Source organism: Herpailurus yagouaroundi, unplaced genomic scaffold, assembly GCF_014898765.1.
Source record: "Herpailurus yagouaroundi ecotype Mexico unplaced genomic scaffold, PumYag 198, whole genome shotgun sequence".
NCBI classification, from domain to species: domain Eukaryota; kingdom Metazoa; phylum Chordata; class Mammalia; order Carnivora; family Felidae; genus Herpailurus; species Herpailurus yagouaroundi.
Window position 1 is genome coordinate 20,856,874 of NW_024412429.1, and position 18,646 is coordinate 20,875,519.

General features: G+C 35.9%; 1 protein-coding gene across 4 annotated transcripts in view; it reads left to right on the top strand.

Annotated features, from left to right (window-relative positions):
* The window catches only part of SHPRH (SNF2 histone linker PHD RING helicase), a 96,026-nt gene that overhangs the window by 31,052 nt on the left and 46,328 nt on the right, over nucleotides 1-18,646 (top strand). For all 4 annotated transcript variants that reach the window (XM_040448941.1, XM_040448942.1, XM_040448943.1 and 1 more), the window contains 4 exons: nucleotides 715-836; nucleotides 13,272-13,360; nucleotides 15,408-15,500; nucleotides 17,849-17,956. In XM_040448941.1, coding sequence (XP_040304875.1) covers nucleotides 715-836; nucleotides 13,272-13,360; nucleotides 15,408-15,500; nucleotides 17,849-17,956 — 412 coding nt within the window. The remainder of the gene's footprint in view (nucleotides 1-714; nucleotides 837-13,271; nucleotides 13,361-15,407; nucleotides 15,501-17,848; nucleotides 17,957-18,646) is intronic.

Consider the following 18,646-nt stretch of genomic DNA (forward strand, 5'->3'; position numbering starts at 1 on the left):
TGTTTTGTTTTGTTTTGTTTTGTTTTGTTTTGTTTTGTTTTGTTTTGTTTTGTTTTAGCACCTGGTGTTAAAAAGATAAGGTGTTATTAAAAATGTATAGAAAGAGGAATTATATTTTTGTCTTTGCCTTTAAGCAGTTTATAGACAAATAAGGGAAATGACAAAGATTAGTGATTCCTATAAAATAAGGCAAACCTACTTCATAAGAGGTACTTATACATGGCTGTAGACAGTTAGAATATGGAAATAATTTCTATGTAAATGGTTAACGTTAGACAGCCTCTTGGCAGAAATGGCATTTGATCTGATCCTTGAAGAATCCTCATTTTTTTTACAGATTAAAAAAAAAATTCAGGCTTATGGAGATTCATTAAATTATAATGCTAGAGATTCAGACTTAATCTTATCTTCTAACACCCATACTGTTTCAAACATATCGTGTTGGTACTTCATATTTTGGGAAGATTTTTCTACTTCCCTTCTCCATTGACCTAACTGGGAAAAAGTAAAGGAGGATGGGATCAGGTAATAGAATGCTTGCCAGAATAGTAAGAGGCAATTGAGTTGAAAGTGACAGTGGTAAAAATGGAAGTGGAAAGAAAGATCCCGAAGATATACAAAGACTCTGTAAGAGTCTGATAACTCTTGATCTTATGTGATGTAATATTGGCACTTAGGATTTTCTCTTCAGGAACAATCTACCTTTTCTTTTAGCACCATGACAATGGAAGAGCTGCTAACATCTCTACAGAAGAAATGTGGAACAGAGTGTGAAGAAGCACATCGGCAACTAGTTTGCGCTCTCAATGGCTTAGCAGGCATCCACATCATTAAAGGTAGAAGGTGATTGTTTTGTTACCTCTGATTCCTCTAAATACCTAATGAGGCAGATTAGGTAGAGTAGAAATTAAAATCCCCCGAGGAAGACATTCTTATACACTACTGATCTTAGTTTAGGTTGGCTCGACCTAATGGAGAGCACTTGTGCAGAACATTTGAAACACCTTCAAAGTTTGCATATGCTTTCACCATACATTTCCACTTGTAGAAGTTTGTTGTTGTTTGGGAAAGGATGTAAACAAAGATTTGGCAATAAATTATTCACCTTAGTCTATAGTAGTGAACAACTGAAAATAAGTAAAATACCTCGAAATAGAAAAATGGTTAAATTCTGACATTCAAGGGAATGCTAGTCATCAATTGACAAAATAAAATTATTTGTAAATTCATTCTTTCATCAAATATTAGCATGTCTGCTCTGCACCAGGTATGATCTCAGTACTAAAGATAATAGAGTAGAGCAAAGTAAGTCTTTGATCTTTTGGACCTTAAATTCTTAGCAAGGAGAGATAGACAAATACACACACACAATGTGTATGGATATAGTTATGGTGTTATACATTATACACAAAATTTAAGCACATTAATAGAGAATCTTTTATTTCTTTTTTTTTTTTAATTTTTTTTTAACGTTTATTTATTTTTTTGAGACAGAGAGAGACAGAGCATGAATGGGGGAGGGTCAGAGAGAGGGAGACACAGAATCTGAAACAGGCTCCAGGCTCTGAGCTGTCAGCACAGAGCCCGACGCAGGGCTCGAACTCACGGACCACGAGATCATGACCTGAGCCGAAGTCGGTCGCTCAACCGACTGAGCCACCCAGGTGCCCCGAGAATCTTTTATTTCATGGAAAGATATTTAATTGGTATTTCCCATCTCTGAGGGATAGTTTTTTTTTGCCTAACATCCGGTGTCTTATAGTCTATTATTTCATATATTTTGTACGTTTCAGAAAGGAGGGTAAATTCATTCTCTCATTTTGTAATGGCCAGAAGCAGCATATCAGTGGTTACATTAAATGCAATGGTCTAAATGCCCCAATTAGAGATTTTCAAGATGGATATTTAAAGAAACAGTAATAATACGCTATCTACATGAAACCCTCTTTTTATTTAAAGATACAAATGTAACAGGATGAAAAATTATATGCTATATTAACACTAATCAAAAAAAGCTGGAGTGATTATATTACTGCCAGGCAAAGAGTATTACCAAGGATATAGTGTTATTTTATCACTAGAAAATAAACCTAAATGTTCATGCACTTAAAAGCAAGGCTTAGGGGCTCCTGGGTAGTTGCTCAGTGTATTGAACATCTGACTTCGGCTCAGGTCATGATCTCACGGTTCATGAGTTCAGGCTCCACTTCGGGCTCTGTCTGGCAGCTCAGAGCCTGGAGCCTGCTTCAGATTCTGTGTCTCCCTCTCTCTCTCTCTCTGCCCCTCCCCTGCTCATGCTCTCTCTCTCTCTCTCTCTCTCTCTCTCTCTCTCAAAAATGAATAAACTTAAAAAAAATTTTTTTAAGAAAACAAAAAGCAAGGCTTAAAAATAAATAAAATACAAACTGATACAACTATAATTGGAAATAGACAAATTCATTACTATAGTCCGAGATTTCAACATCCTTCTTCCAATTATTGATAGAACAAGAAGACAGAAAATAAGAGGCATGGAAAACTCAACAGTAGCAACTAATTGACATAGTCAATAGTTATAGAACACTTTACCCCACCAAAGAATACACATTCTTTTCAAGTGCACATGGTATGTTTACCGAGACAGAGCATGTTCTGGGCTATAAAACAATTCAGTCAATTTAAAAGCGTTCAAGTCTTGAGGCGCCTGAGTGACTTACTCAGTTAAGCATCCATCTCTTGATTTTTGGCTCAGGTCATGATCTCACGGCTCATGAGTTTGAGCCCCTCATTGAGCCCTCTTGGGATTCTCTTTCTCTCTTTCTCTTTCTCTTTCTCTCTCTCTCACTCTCACTCTCACTCTCTAACTCTCTCCTCTCTCCACTCTTCTCTCTCTGCCCCTCCCCTGCTCACTCTCTCTCTCACTCACTTTCAAAATAAATAAACATTGAAAAAAATTAAAAGGATTCAAGTCTTAAAAAGTACATTCTCTGACCATAATGGAATTAAATTAGGTATCAAAGATAACTGGAAAGTCCCCAAATAATTTGAAACTAATTAAAATAATTCTGAGTAACCCTTGGGTTAAAGAATAAATCAGAAGGGAAACTGGCAAATATTTTCAAGTGAATTAAAATGAAAACATCAAGAGCTGTGGAATCTTGATCAGTGATTAAAGAGAAATTTATAGGACTGAACACTAACTTAGGAAAAAAGTTGTACGTCATTGACCTCAGCTGATACCTAATTAAGAAACTAAAAAAAGAAAAGCAAATGAAATACCAAGTCAGGAAAAGACAGAAAATAATAAAGATCAATGCAGGAATCAATTAAAAAGAAAACAAAACCAGTAAAAAGAGACCATGAAATCAAAAGCTGATTATTTGAGATCAGTGGGAAGTTATAATCCTCTAGTCAAACTGTTTAGGAAAAAAGAAAAGACACAGATTACCGTTAGTAGGAATTGGGAATGAGAGAGGTAACATCACTACAGAGTCTACAGATCTTTAAAAAATTGTGAAGGAATCTTATGTACAACTTTATGCCAGAAATTTGACAACTTACATATATGAACAAGTGCTTTAGAAGACACAAATTCCCAAAACCAACTCAATAAGAAATAGATAACCTAGATAACCTGCATAGCCCTGTATCTATTCAAGAAATTAATTTTACTGTTAAAAAACTTAACCACAAAGTGAATTCTAGGTGACGAGAAGCCCAGGTGACTTCCTTGGTGAATTCTACCAAACATTTAAGGAAGAAATAATATCAAATCCATATAAGCTCTTCTATAATATTAAAAAGGAAAAAATAATTTTCAACTTACTTTGAGGCACCAGTATCCTGATTACAAAACTAGAGACCAGTGTCACTCAAGAACATAGATAGAAAATTCTTTAAAAATTTTTAACAAAGTGAATCTAACAATATATTAAAAAAAAATAATACTTTATGACAAAGTAGAATTTATTCTGGGAATGCAAGACTGGTTTACTGTTTAAAAATTAATTACCATTCCCTATCAAAGTAACACCAGCATTCTTCACAGAGCTAGAACAAATAATCCTAAAATTTGTATGGAACCAGAAAAGACCCCAAATAGCCAAAGCAATCTTGAAAAAGAAAACCAAAGCAGGAGGCATCACAATCCCAGACTTCAGGCTATACTACAAAGCTGTAATCATCAAGACAGTATGATACTGGCACAAGAACAGACACTCAGATCAATGGAACAGAATAGAGAACCTAGAAATGGACCCACAAACGTATGGCCAACTAATCTTTGACAAAGCAGGAAAGAATATCCAATGGAATAAAGACAGTCTTTTCAGCAAGTGGTGCTGGGAAAACTGGACAGCGACATACAGAAGAATGAACCTGGACCACTTTCTTACACCAGACACACAAAAAAGACCTCAAAATGGATGAAAGACCTCACTGTAAGACAGAAAGCCATCAAAATCCTTGAGAAAGCAGGCAAAAACCTCTTTGACCTTGGCCGCAGCAACTTCTTACTCAACACGTCTCCGTAAGCAAGGGAAACAAAAGCAAAAATGAACTCCTGAGACCTCATCAAAATAAGCTTCTGCACAGCAAAGGAAACAATTAGCAAAACTAAAAGGCAACTGACAGAATGGGAGAAGATATTTGCAAATGACATATCGGATAAAGGGTTAGTATCTAAAATCTATAAAGAACTTATCAAACTCAATACCCAAAAAACAAATAATCCAGTGAACAAATGGGCAAAAGACATGAATAGACACTTCTCCAAGGAAGACATCCAGATGGCCAACTGACACATGAAAAAATGCTCCACACCACTCATCATCAGGGAAATACAAATCAAATCCACAATGAGATACCACCTTATACCTGTCAGAATGGCTAACATTAACAACTCAGGCAACAACAGATGTTGGCAAGGATGCGGAGAAAGAGGATCTCTTTTGCATTGTAGTGGCAATGCAAGCTGGTGCAGCCACTCTGGAAAACAGTATGGAGGTTCCTCAAAAATCTAAAAATAGAACTACCCTATGACCCAGCAATTGCACTACTAGGCATTTATCCATGGGATACAGGTGTGCTGTTTCGTAGGGACACATGCACCCCCATGTTTATTGCAGCACTATCAATAATAGCCAAAGTATGGAAGGAGCCCAAATGTCCATCCATGGATGAACGGATAAAGAAGATGTGGTATATCTATACAATGGAGTATTACTCAGCAATCAAAAGGAATGAAATCTTGCCATTTGCAACTACGTGGATAGAACTGGAGGGTATTACGCTAAGTGAAATTAGTCAGAGAAAGACAAAAATCATATGACTTCACTCATATGAGGACTTTAAGAGACAAAACAGGTGAACATAAGGGAAGGGAGACAAAAATAAAAACAGGGAGGGGGACAAAACAGAAGAGACTCATAAACATGGAGAACAAACTGAGGGTTACTGGAGGGATTGCGGGAGGGGGATGGGCTCAATGGGTAAGGGGCATTAAGGAATCTCCTGAAATCATTGGTTCACTATATGCTAATTAATTTGGATGTAAAATTTTAAAAATTAAAAATAAAATTTAAAAAAATTAACATGATTCACAAAATTAACTGAGAAGGAAAAACTTTGTGAGCCTCTCAATAAATGTAGGAAAAGAATTTGATAAAATCCAACATCCATTCCTGAAAAAAACTTTCTGCAACCTAGAAATCAAAGATAACTTTCTCACTTTGTTAAAAGGCATCTCTGAAAAATCTATAGCTATTGTTATACTTAAAGGTTGAAAACTGAATGTTTTCTAAGATCATGAACAAGTCAAGAATGTCCCATCACCATTTCTGTTCAACACATTACCTGAATTCTCTCCAGTGCTGCAAGACAAAAGAAATAAAAGTTACCAGTTTGAATAGGAAAAGTATATCAAACTGTCTTTATTTGCTAATATTATTTTATCCATGTAGGAAAATTACTAGAACTAGTAAGTGAGTTCTGCAAAGTTGCATTATACAAGATTAGTATATAAAAACTGATTTTATTCCTATATGCTAGGAATGAAAAATTAGAAATTACGATGATACTGTTCATAGTAGTATCAAAAAAATATGAGATACTTAAGCATCAGCTTGAAAAGAGATGTGTAAGATGTTTACAAAAGTCATGAAAACACTGAAAATTACAAACATTGCTGAGAGAAATTAAAGAACACCTAATTATACCATGTTTGTGGATCAGAAAACTCTTCATTGTTAAGACTAATTCATCCTAAATTGATACATAGTTAATGCAATCAGAATTTTCCAGTCAGAATTTTAACAGGCTCTTTTATAGCAGGTGACAGGATGATTCTGAAATTCACCTAGCCAGAACAACTTTAGAAAAGAAAAAAGTTTGAAGATTTATACTACCTGAGTCAAGACATATTTTAAAACTACAATAATCAAGACAGTGTGACATAGGCATAAAGATAGGCAGGTAGACCAATGGACCAGAATAGAGTCCAGAAATAGTCCCACTTATTTATGTTCATTTGATTTTTCCGCAGAGATGCAAAGGTATTTCAGTGGAGAAAAGTTAATATTTTCAGTAAATGGTGCTGGAACAATTAGATATCCATACTCAAAAAATAAAACTTTAACGTTGCATTGTATAAACAGTTCATAATACAGAAGATATGAAACAAATTAAAAATTCAAACTATAAAACTTAGAGAAAAACACAAAGGATAAAAAAATTATGACTTGGGATTAGGTAAAGATTGAGGGATGACACCAAAAGCACAATCCATAAAAGAAAACATTGATATATTTATCTTCATCAAAATTAATAAACTCAACTCCTCAAAAAGCATTCTTTTTTTTTATAAAAATTTTTTTTTAATGTTTATTTATTTTAGAGACAGAGAGAGCCAGAGACAGAATCTGAAGTAGGTTGCAGGCTCTGACTGTCAGCACAGAGTCTGACACGGGGCTCGAACCCACGAACCATGAGATCATGACCTTAGCCAAAGTTGGACACTTAATGGACAGAGCCACCCAGGCACCCCACAAAAGGCATTCTAAAGAAAATAAAAAGATAGGGGCTTCTGGGTAGCCCAGTTGGTTAAGCAACCAACTTTGGCTCATGTCATGATCTCATGATTCAGTTCCTGATTTAGAGCCCCACGTTGGGCTCTTTGCTGTCAGCATAGAATCTGCTTCGGATCATCTGTCCCTGTCCCTCTCTTTGCCCCTTCCCCGTGCTTGCTGTCTCTCTCTCAAAAATAAATCAAAATAAGTAAAGATTAAAAAAAAGAAAGGAAAGAAAAAGAAAGAAAGAAGAGATAAGGCATTGAATAGAGAAAATATTTGCAAATCACATATCTGAGAAAGGACTTCTATTCTGAATATGAAAAGAACTCTTAAAAACCAATAATAGAAAGCAGCCCAATGAAAATAGACAAAATGTTTGAACAGAGACTTCAGTGAATATATAGAGATGCCAAATAAAACATAGGAAAAGGTAGATATTCATCATCATTAGTCATTAGGTACACGCACATTCAAACCACAAGAACACCCCTATATGCCTTTATTAAGATGGCTTAAATTAAACAGATCACATTTTGGCAAGGATGTAGAAACAAGTGGAATTCTCATTCATACAGTGCTCTTTAGAATATAAAATTGTAAAATCAGCATTCTATTTCAGTTACTCACTAGCCTCATTTCCATGACCTCAGCTTTTATACTAAACTTGCACTATGCACAGTGCCTCTATCTTTGTGTTGGAAGCATTCATTCTTTGAGAAATTTATTCTAAATTTTTATGGTAATTTTTTTGGCTATCTAAACTAAAATGTTATTTTTTTGCACCTGTAGTGAATCACTGAATATTCTGTTCAACAGAGTCTATTGTTATTAATCTGTTACTGTATTTGTAATATAAGATTGCATAGTTTTATAGCTTTTATACCATGACGTTTAAGAGCTTTCTTGTAAGTAATGAGAAAATTACTGATGTAAATGTGCCTTTTTACAAAACTACCTTTAAAACCTCTCTTATAGCTTTGGTTTAGATCATTTGATTTTATTCTCTCCAAAACTAAGTAGAATATAGTTCTTAAAATCATACAAGTATTTCATAATGGTCAGGTACAGTTTTAAGCACTTTTATAATTCAAGATATGTAAATGCTTCTTTATTTCTACCTTCCTCAAAAAAGTCATGTATATAGCTCTTCACTGTTAGAACTAAAAAGGCATATTGGAATAAATCCAATTCTTTTGACCTTCCCACAAAGATTGCTAATCAGTTAGTCTCTTTGGGTACACAGTCATGGAGAGAATTTACCATTTTTCTTATTTACCTAATAAGACCTTAAAGAAATTAGTTGCCCAGAGAAATTTGTTTCTGTCTAATACAAGGAAATGTTCTAAGCCTCTTTGACCTGAGCGGTCTGTCTTTGGTTATTAGTTTTTCAGCATAACAGAACCAGCACTAGAAAGTGTCTCTTGTCCTGAATACTTGCGTAGAGTTCAGAAGACTCACAGAAGATGAGTAGAAGTAGCTCTAGACAGGAACTGTGAAAAAGATGGGCCTTCTTACTTGCTATAGTTTTTGCACTCTGAACTTAGGTGTATTGTGCAAAGTTTATGGATCTCCGTTTCCTTATCAATAAAATACAGATAGTACCACTCACTTAGCCCCCCTTGAAGTATTATTATTCTTAATGTGAAGTGTTGATGTACATTGGAAACTCGATAGAAACATAAAGGAAGAGTGGTGTTAGTAACCATGGTAATATGAAGTAACCTCAGATTCTTACCGCTTCTCAACCTGTTCATATGCAGATTTTTATTATCAATAACTAATAACAGGAAAAAGACATTATTACATATTTCTTATAAATTGTACAAATATAGTACATGCAACTTTATGTACAAATCTTCTCTCAAGGACATTGCCTGAGAAATACTTAATTTAGCTAGCAGTGTTTGCAAATCTGGATTTTCTCAAATTATTAATCATCACCATCATTGTCGTTGCCCTCTCAATTACTAAGTGTGCCTGTGATTATAGTTTTCTGGAATCGATCTAAAATCTTAAACGATTAGTCCTTTAAAATGCGTAGTGAGGGGCGCCTGGGTGGCGCAGTCGGTTAAGCGTCCGACTTCAGCCAGGTCACGATCTCGCGGTCCGTGATTTCGAGCCCCGCATCAGGCTCTGGGCTGATGGCTCGGGGCCTGGAGCCTGTTTCCGATTCTGTGTCTCCCTCTCTCTCTGCCCCTCCCCCGTTCATGCTCTGTCTCTCTCTGTCCCAAAAATAAATAAAAAACGTTGAAAAAAAAATTTTTTTAAACGCGTAGTGAAAGAGTATCAGGCAGCGTTTTTGTTTTATTTTGTTTTTTTAATTGAACCATAGTTGAAACACAATGTCACATTAGTTTCAGGTGTATAACATAGTAATAGGACGGCTCTATATGTTATGCTGTGACCATCACAAGTGTAGCTACCATCTGTCACCATACGACTTTTTAATAGAAAAAAATTTTTTTCAAAAAATTTAACTTTCCTTTATTTCAGCTTAGAAGTAATTAGGCAAAAATTGGGAAATTATGTGTCCTACCTAATAATATTCTGTCACAGTCCCAAATTATTTGAGTGGGATAATTGTGACTAAAATCTAGAGAATACTTGAGTGTCACAGATAAATACATAGGCCTCTTCTTGGAGATATGTGAATAATCAATGTACTATTTAAAATATTTTCAAGTCTTTAAAATCTAGCATCATATCTGAGAAATGATCATTTTCTATAAGCATTTTGTATTATACCTAACACCTTTAAGTATATATTGTTTTATCCTCATTATTGCCCAATGATTAAAGTATTATTCCCATTTCACATAAGAAAACTGGTATTCAGAAGGCTTAGGTGGTTTCTCAAGATTATGGCTAATAAACGACAGAGAATTTGCCCTGAGTCTTTTGACTAAAAATTAATTTTTTATTATACTATGTCTGCTTGTTTATCAAATGGACATTTTAAACCTCAATATTATGCTATCTACAGTAAGTTGAAGCTCTTCATCAAAGATTTCTAAAGTCACTAATATATTACTTGCAGATTATCACAATAATAAAAATAAATTTTGTTTTCCCATCTTGATTCTAAAACTGCAATCATCATTTTATTCTATTTTTTTATGACTCAAGCTCAGAGAGTGAATGGATTTCTTCCCTTGGCCTCTTTTCTAGTTTCCTTTTCAGATTTATTACCTTCTTTTCCCTGGTATGAAGTTATGTGTGGTAGAGGATTGTAAAAGGAATGATTCATCTGATTGTTTCTAAGCACTTATATGTAGCACTCTGGAAGGCTCAGTGTGCGATGGGCTGTGAGACAAAATACCATGCTGAGGCCTAATGGGAAGTGTCTTACTGCTGTTTTCAAAAAGCTTCCACTGCATTCCCATTAGAGTTCTTTGTCTTTCTGTGCATGAAAACTTGGTTGATTAAGAGAAATTCCTATCGAAGTGCATTAATAAAGGTTATGTCCATTCTTAATTTAATTGTAATTAGTAATTACATTTACTACTTGTAGTTTCCGTTGCTTAATAGTAGTATATTAACCATTTTTGGAGGTAACATTACATATTTGACTTAGAGATTTAATATTTTCCAATATAGAAATCAGACAGTGGAGATCTGACTTCTAAAAGAAATCTGAAATTAACTGCAAATTTGAGGGATTTGCTTATATTATATACAAATATGTATGATATACAGTGCATATTCTAAGGCCCTCACTGATCATGCTATTAAAAACGTGTTATTCCAACTTTGTACAGTATGTTTTCTGCACATATTTTTTTGGAGAAAATTAGCTTGGCAAGTATCAGATTCAGTACTGTTTAGTTTACTTAGAAAGGTTAGTGCCATCAAGTGGCAAAGAATGGGTATTTCTAAATTTGGTTTAAACTTGTATAACTTCTTGAATGTGCATATTTTTGGGTCTTTCCTAGAAAGCATTTTTTTTTTTAAGTTTATTTATTTTGAGACAGAGCAGGAGAGAGGCAGAGAGAGAGAGGGAGAGAGAGAATCCCAACCAGGCTCCGCACTGCCAGCACAGAGCCCATTATGCGACTTGAACTCATGAACCATGAGATCATGACCCGAGCTGAAACCAAGAGCAGACGCTTAATGACTGAGCCACTCAGGTGCCCGAAAGCATATATTTTTTTAATGAACATTTTAAAAAGTATTATAGTGAATAGTTAAAATTCAACTGCTTGTATTATAGGCTAGCCACCTTTAAAAAGTATAGTAATTAAGAAAGAATTGTTAAGTGAATTATTCTTTATAAATAATAGTATAAATACTAATAGAATCTTTTGCAGTCTTTTGAAAAGCTTCACAAGAATCTTCAAAACTAAAAAGAGAGAGCTTCTTGTGTGAAGATAATTGAGTGTTACTCCTACATTATAATGTGGTAGTAATTTTGCAAAAATAATATTCTCTTTTATCAAAGTCAATAGAAATTGTAAAATACTGTGAAATGTATGCTTTAGAAAACTTTGTATTTGGTAGCTTGTAGAACTAAATATAAAGCAATGGTATAAAAACAAATGTCTTGCACAACAATGTGAATGTACCTAATGCCACTAAACTGCATACTTAAAAATGATTGATATGGTAAGTTTTATGTTAGGAATATTTTATCATAATAAATATATATATGTATATAATCAGATTTAACAAAAAGAGAACCAACATAATTTATATATATATATAATATGAAATATATAAATATAGTATTTATATATAATAATTTATATATATATATAAAAAAATATCTTACTGTGGCTGTGAACAAAGTCCTAAATCCATGATATTAATAAAACTAGTTTGAAGTGAAAAGAAAAGAATGTATGTGATGATTATGAAAAAAGTTTTCTCAGCAAACAAAAGCAAAATCCTCTTCTTTTTTTTTTTTTTGTATCTTGTGATTTTCCTGTTAGATTTTTATTTTAATTATATTTCTCAATAATCAGTTTTGAGGTTTTCCTCAGGCAGCAAATAGGGTAAGTTCTATTATTCGAGCCATTTAAAATGTTTCCTGTCTCCTTTTATTGAAGCGTCAGAAAATTTTTACTGAAAGACCAGATAATAAATATTTTAGGCTAGGGACGCCTGGGTGGCTCAGTCAGTTGAGCGTCGGACTTCGGCTCAAGTCATGATCTCACGGTTCTTGGGTTCAAGCCCCGCATCAGGCTCTGTGCTGACAGTTTAGAGCCTGGAGCCTGCTTTGGATTCTGTGTCTCCCTCTCTCTGTGTCCCTCCCATGCTCATTCTCTGTCCCTCTCTGTCTCTGAAAAATAAATAAACATTTAAAAAAATTTAATTAAAAAAAATCTTTTAGGCTTTGAGCCAGAAGGTCTGTTGCAACCTCTCAGCTCTACTGTTGTAATGCAAATGCTGCTATGCTGCTACAGACTGTACATAAACAAATGAGCATGACTGAGTTCCGATACCCTACAAAAATGCAGAGGGTTAGATATGACCCATGGGCCTGTACTTTACTTGATACTTTTAAGTTACTTTATTTGAGTGAGTTGCTAGTTATGAATAATAATTTAAAAAATCATTAATTTCAGACTGATTGAGATTCATGTGACCAGAAATGGAAAGAATCCCTAAGTTTTGGAAATGTGGTTTTTCATTGCAAATCATTTGGCCACCAAGAAGAACAATACCTATTAAGAATATATGATTTATCTGAGAATTATGTGTAGGTTGATCATAGTGTTTTGAATATTTATAAATTTATCCTTAATTTCAAACATCAAAATGACTACTAATTGGCACCATTTAACTTTAGTAAGAGGAAAACCATTTGTCTAAATTGAAAGTTTTTTTTTTTTTTAATTTTTTTTTTCAACGTTTATTTATTTTTGGGACAGAGAGAGACAGAGCATGAACGGGGGAGGGGCAGAGAGAGAGGGAGACACAGAATCGGAAACAGGCTCCAGGCTCTGAGCCATCAGCCCAGAGCCTGACGCGGGGCTCGAACTCACGGACCGCGAGATCGTGACCTGGCTGAAGTCAGACGCTTAACCGACTGCGCCACCCAGGCGCCCCTCGTCAGCTTTTTTATTGGGACGTTCATATTAAGTGAAGTTTCTTTTCTTTAAAAAGTAGTGAGTTTTAATCATTGTTACATTTTTATAGTAGATCTTTTCAGATACTAAATAACCAGATCACATTGGGAGCGAAATAGATGACTTTCTTGTGCTTTAAATCACCTTAATTCATCAGGTGAGTATGCCGTGGCAGCAGAACTGTACAGAGAAGTGTTGCGTTCATCTGAGGAACACAAAGGAAAACTCAAAACCGATTCACTCCAAGTGAGTAAAAACTAAACAATTTCAAGTATATACAAAATAATTTTTCGGAATATTTAAGAAGATAAAGGGTAACAAAATGGATGGACTGAGCCATAATCTCTGAGGATGAAGTTTTGGATTCAGTGCTTTCAACAATAAGCACTCAAGGTGATTTGTAGATAGATGAATCACTACTATTCCGTACATTCAGGCCATTATTGGCACAAGGCTGACTAGATAAATCTAACCTACGTTAGAAAAACAGGTTAAAGTATTTGTGCTTAAAAGAACGGGGTGAGGTTTATCACTTTTGCATATAAATGTTAACACAGTGGCATAGTTTTGACTGAAAGAAGAAAAATGCTGTAAACTAAGCAGTGGAACTTAGTAATAAAACCTTCCCACTGATCTTCTGATTTAATTTTTAGAGGTTTTTTAGGAAGAGTTGAATATTTGAATTTCAACATTTATTTAAATTTTGAATCTCTTCCCTTTCTTAGTTCTGTCCAGTGGGTCATATAGACAAGGCTCTCTAGCTAAATGGTAAATAAGGACTACTTTTATTAGTCTTAGTAAGTTTAGATTTGAGCCCCTAATGGGACTTCTTTATCATTCAGAATCTAGACCTTGGGACCCACATGTTCATCTGTGCCTCAGTGAGTATTAGGAAGAGTTTGGGGGGAAAGAGGAGAAAATTAAATACAAGCCTTCTGTATGGATAAGGATTATAGAATTCAGACCTTGGGTCAGAAGCAAACGTGTTTGTCTCGTGGAAGAAGGAAGAAGTACAAAGATAACATGCTCCTGAATAAAGGAAATAAAAGTAGAAAAGTAGGCAAGAAGACGGTTAAGTCCAGTGTGCCTGATGGTTCAAGAGTGAAGAGTAATCAATCAGCCTGTTTCTTCTTTTTGGTCTTAATAATCCCAACTACTGGTAAACCATGGCCCACTGAATGTTTTGCTCTATTCAGTCAGATTAGCCACTCTGCTCCCTTGGGATAAAATGTGGAAGGGGGTGGAAAGAGGTATTCTTCCCAGTCCACTCCTCCACCTTGTTCAGGAAGCAGTAGAAGTCCTCTTCCACAGACACACACAGAGAAGAGGAGCTGAGTTGCTACCACTTTGTTTCCATAATGTTATTTACAGGTTTGTTGTTGCTACTAAATCGGATAGTGTTGCTGATTGTATTATTCATGTGGCCATGCTGAAAAGACCTAAGACATTTGAAGTGACTCTTCAGAGATGAACTCTACAAAGATCTCTACCATGGCCTGTAATCTGTAGCCAAACACAATAAACCTTTATAGTCTCGAATCACTGGCACCAAGTCAGATGTTACCAGGACTCTTTCTGATAATTCTTTAGCCCTTAGCTGTCTTCCCAAGTAAAGAGTCAAGTTAACAGATAGAAATTACTTTCACTTTATTTCTTCTCACAGCCCTTGCTTGACTCCAGGGGGAGCCTTTAACCAGCTGCAAACTCAGTATCATAGTGAGAAGCCTGGTTTATACTGAATACAGAGACAAAAGATACAGTTTTCTCCTTCTTCCAATAGTCTTTACCTCCAGCTTCTCCCCTTTCCAGCCCTTCAGTTCAACAGATCTAGGTCACAGCTGTGTTTTCCTATGGATTTCATTATGATAATATCATAATATAATTGGTAGGTTCATGCAGACTCATTTCCCAGAAGAGGAGTCAAGTCTGCACAGTCAGCCTTTCTACTTTACTGGACTTACTTGGCATAATCATACGTAGTTCCATATGTAGACATATGCACGTATAATAGAAGACATGTATCTGTATCAGACATCCTGCTAAATGCATAGATATATTTCATAAGACTGCATATTTTTAAATGAAAATTTATGCCATTATGAATTAAGACCTTTACTATGAAACTGATTTTGGTTTTCTCTGAGGAAGTTGGTGCTCAAATTGTGTTAGAGGAAAAGTTTTCAGTGATCTGATCTTAATGTGTTAGTAATCTATATGCTGTATGAATAGTGGATTTTCCCTTTAGAGTCCACTGCATTGGCTCTCAAAATTACTGCCTTTTGTGTGTTTGTAGAGACTTCATGCTACCCATAACTTGATGGAATTGTTGGTAGCCAAGCACCCAGGAATACCTCCTACCTTACGAGATGGCAGACTTGAAGAAGAGGTAATTATTTTTTTATTCAGTCTATAAAAGAATTTTTTTCAGACTTTATCCATCTCAACATTTATCCATCTCATGTAATGTTAATAATCCATCTCATTAACATTTCCTAGGGCATACCACATCTAAATAAAAGTAATGATATTTTTTTTCTGCTGCTTTTATGTTCCAAAGTTTGCCTCGGTTGGTAGAGAATTGCATAGAGATTTTGGATGGTAGACAGTTGCAGTACTCCATATTATGTTGTTTTTCTTGTAATCCACTTGCAGTTATATGGTAACTGCTTTTGTAGATATGGTTGTTGGTAGCCAGCAGCACATGGAAAGAAAAAGGGAAGAAGGAAGGAAAGGAAGGAAGACCTTGTTGATCTCGTGACAGATCTGCAAAAGATGTGGTTTAGTAAAAATAAAAAGCTTTGCACTTCCTCCACCTTTCTGTGTATTACCTAGGCGTAAATAAATTCAATATTTCGGTGGTGTTTCTTGTGTCCTCTCAAAGAAGTTACTTCTGTAGTGAGTCTTGCTTCATTGGAAAGAATGGTACAGATTATTTCACTGTAAATTGTTAATGAGCCTGATATGCTAGTGGCTCCATGGATTTTTACCTTTTTAAAAGTCAGAGATAGCAAAGCTAAAATCAAAAGAGTAGTAGATACTTTTGAAATGAATTGAACCTGTAAGTGGGACCTTTTTTATTTGAATTAAAATACAAAGTAAGATTGTAGAAGTGTGTACAGGCCTTTCTTGATGTTAGATGGCAATCTAAGTGTTGGAGATTTTGGAGTGAAATCTTCTTCCCTGTGCAGGCGTCTCACCTTACATACATCAGGAATTCTTTGCTTAAATGCCTTCAGCGACAGGAAGCTCTGGGAGGCCGTCGAGTCTGTTGGTAGATAGCTGTGATGATCAAATAATTATAGCCAAGAAATTTTAACAGAAATTAATTGGAAGGTTGTGACAGGAACAAGAAAAATGCATCATGAGAGAAGGAAGAAGAAAAATGTATCGCACTGTATAGATATATTTCCAAGGAGACCATAGTATCAGTTTTGCCTGACTCCTACTATAGAATGTGAAACCACAGATCCAAGAAATTATCTACTTCAACCTCCAGCTCTTGCAAATGAAATAACAGAAGCCCAGGGAAGTGGCTAATCCAAAGACATGTATCTGTTCAGTTGAACCTCATGAAACTGCCATCTTTGTAAGTCCAAGGGTCTAGTGTTGACAACTTCACATGGCTCAACCCACTTCTAAGTGGAAACGTTAGGATTTCCTGTTCAGTAGTCTTTCTGGTTTTCCTCCCACTATCCCATATCACCTTTGATCCCCTCTCTTTATTCATAAAGTAGTTTCAAGAACCAGTTAAATATTTCAGTTAAATGGAAGAGAGTAGAGAACTGTATAAGTTTCCTAGTGGGAATTAATAAGGACAAAATTTTTCAGGATTTCTTTTGCTTTGCAAGTAATGTGATCCTTCTTACCTGGGAAAGTTGAAAGGGGAAGAATTTTTAAATCCTTTTGTATTAGTCAGCTAGGGCTGCCTTAACAAAATACCACAGGCTAGGTGGCTTAAACAAGAAGAATTTATTTCTCACACTTGTGGAGGCTGTGAGTCCAAGACCAAAGTGTCAGCAGCAGTGGTTTCTCCTGAGGCCCCTCTCCTCAGCTTGCAGATGGCTGCCTTCATTTGTGTCCTCACATGACATATCCTGTGTGTGCTTGCATCCTTGATGTCTCTCCTTTTTTTTTTTTCTTTTTTCTTAAGGACACTAGTCATATTAGATTAGGACTCTACCTTTATGATCTCATTTAACTACATTTACTAATTTAATTATCTCCTTAAAGGGCCCTATCTTCAATTTGGGGGTTAAGGCTTCACCGTATGGTTTTTGAGGGAACACAGTTTAGTCCACAACGCCTATGTTACTGTATATTCTCAAGTGTTATTTCTAAGCTGAAGTAATTCCAAGAAATTGAAATAAGTAAGTCAGACAAATTCTAAAATGTTGTTTTGTCTCATTTTGAACTACTACTGTTCTTCCCATTCCCCCCCGCACCCCCCCCACCCCCTTGTTGGGGGGGGGGGAAACTTAGATAGAAATTTGGGAAGCAGACCTTGGGATTTCTTAAATTTTGTGACTTACAGGTAGATGTGATCTCTTTTATATATATCCTAGGAATTACTAGCATGGTTTTTATGTCCTTGACAGCATACTTGGAAGTTTTGTGCTTAAACTGTGTTAAGTAACTTTACATATATAAAATAACCACATTGTTCTTGCAGCATTATACTGAATTCTTTTCTAGGCCTGGAATGAAAGTTTATATTTGTTTCCTGTTTCAACACAGGCCAAACAGCTGCGAGAGCATTACATGAGCAAGTGTAACACGGAAGTTGCAGAAGCACAGCAAGCTGTGCAGCCGGTGCAGCAGACCGTGCGGGAGCTGCAGAGAAAGGTGCGTCCCCAGAAGGACTCCCCTTACCTGTGCTTGTCTCCGGGAGCGTTTCGGGTTGTGTCTTGCTTTGGAGAAGAACTTGAACTTTCTTTTTTTTTTTAATTTTCTTTTTTTCAACGTTTATCTATCTTTGGGACAGAAAGAGACAGAGCATGAACGGGGGAGGGGCAGAGAGAGAGGGAGACACAGAATCCGAAACAGGCTCCAGGCTCTGAGCCATCAGCCCAGAGCCTGACGCGGGGCTCGAACTCACGGATCGCGAGTTGTGACCTGGCTGAAGTCGGACACTTAACCGACTGCGCCACCCAGGCGCCCCACTTGAACTTTCTTATTCATCTTGGAATTCTTAGCACCTAGGATGATGCCTATCCCATAATAAACATATATTTGCTGTTAACAGTGTTTGTTGATTGAGCAGATGCGTAGAGTCCACGGCCATACCACCCTGAACGCACCCGATCTCGTCTGATCTCGGAAGCTAAGCAGGGTCGGGTCTGGTTAGTACTTGGATGGGAGCAGATGCGTAGATAAATTATCCATTTGGAAGTTGTTCTCTTTCATTTTTTTTTTTAAGTTCTGATGGGTTTTCTCTTATCTGGTGAGATAACAAGTTGTCTTTTCAAGAAAGTAAAGACTTGGGGCACCTGGGTGGCGCAGTCTGTTAAGCGTCCGACTTCAGCCAGGTCACGA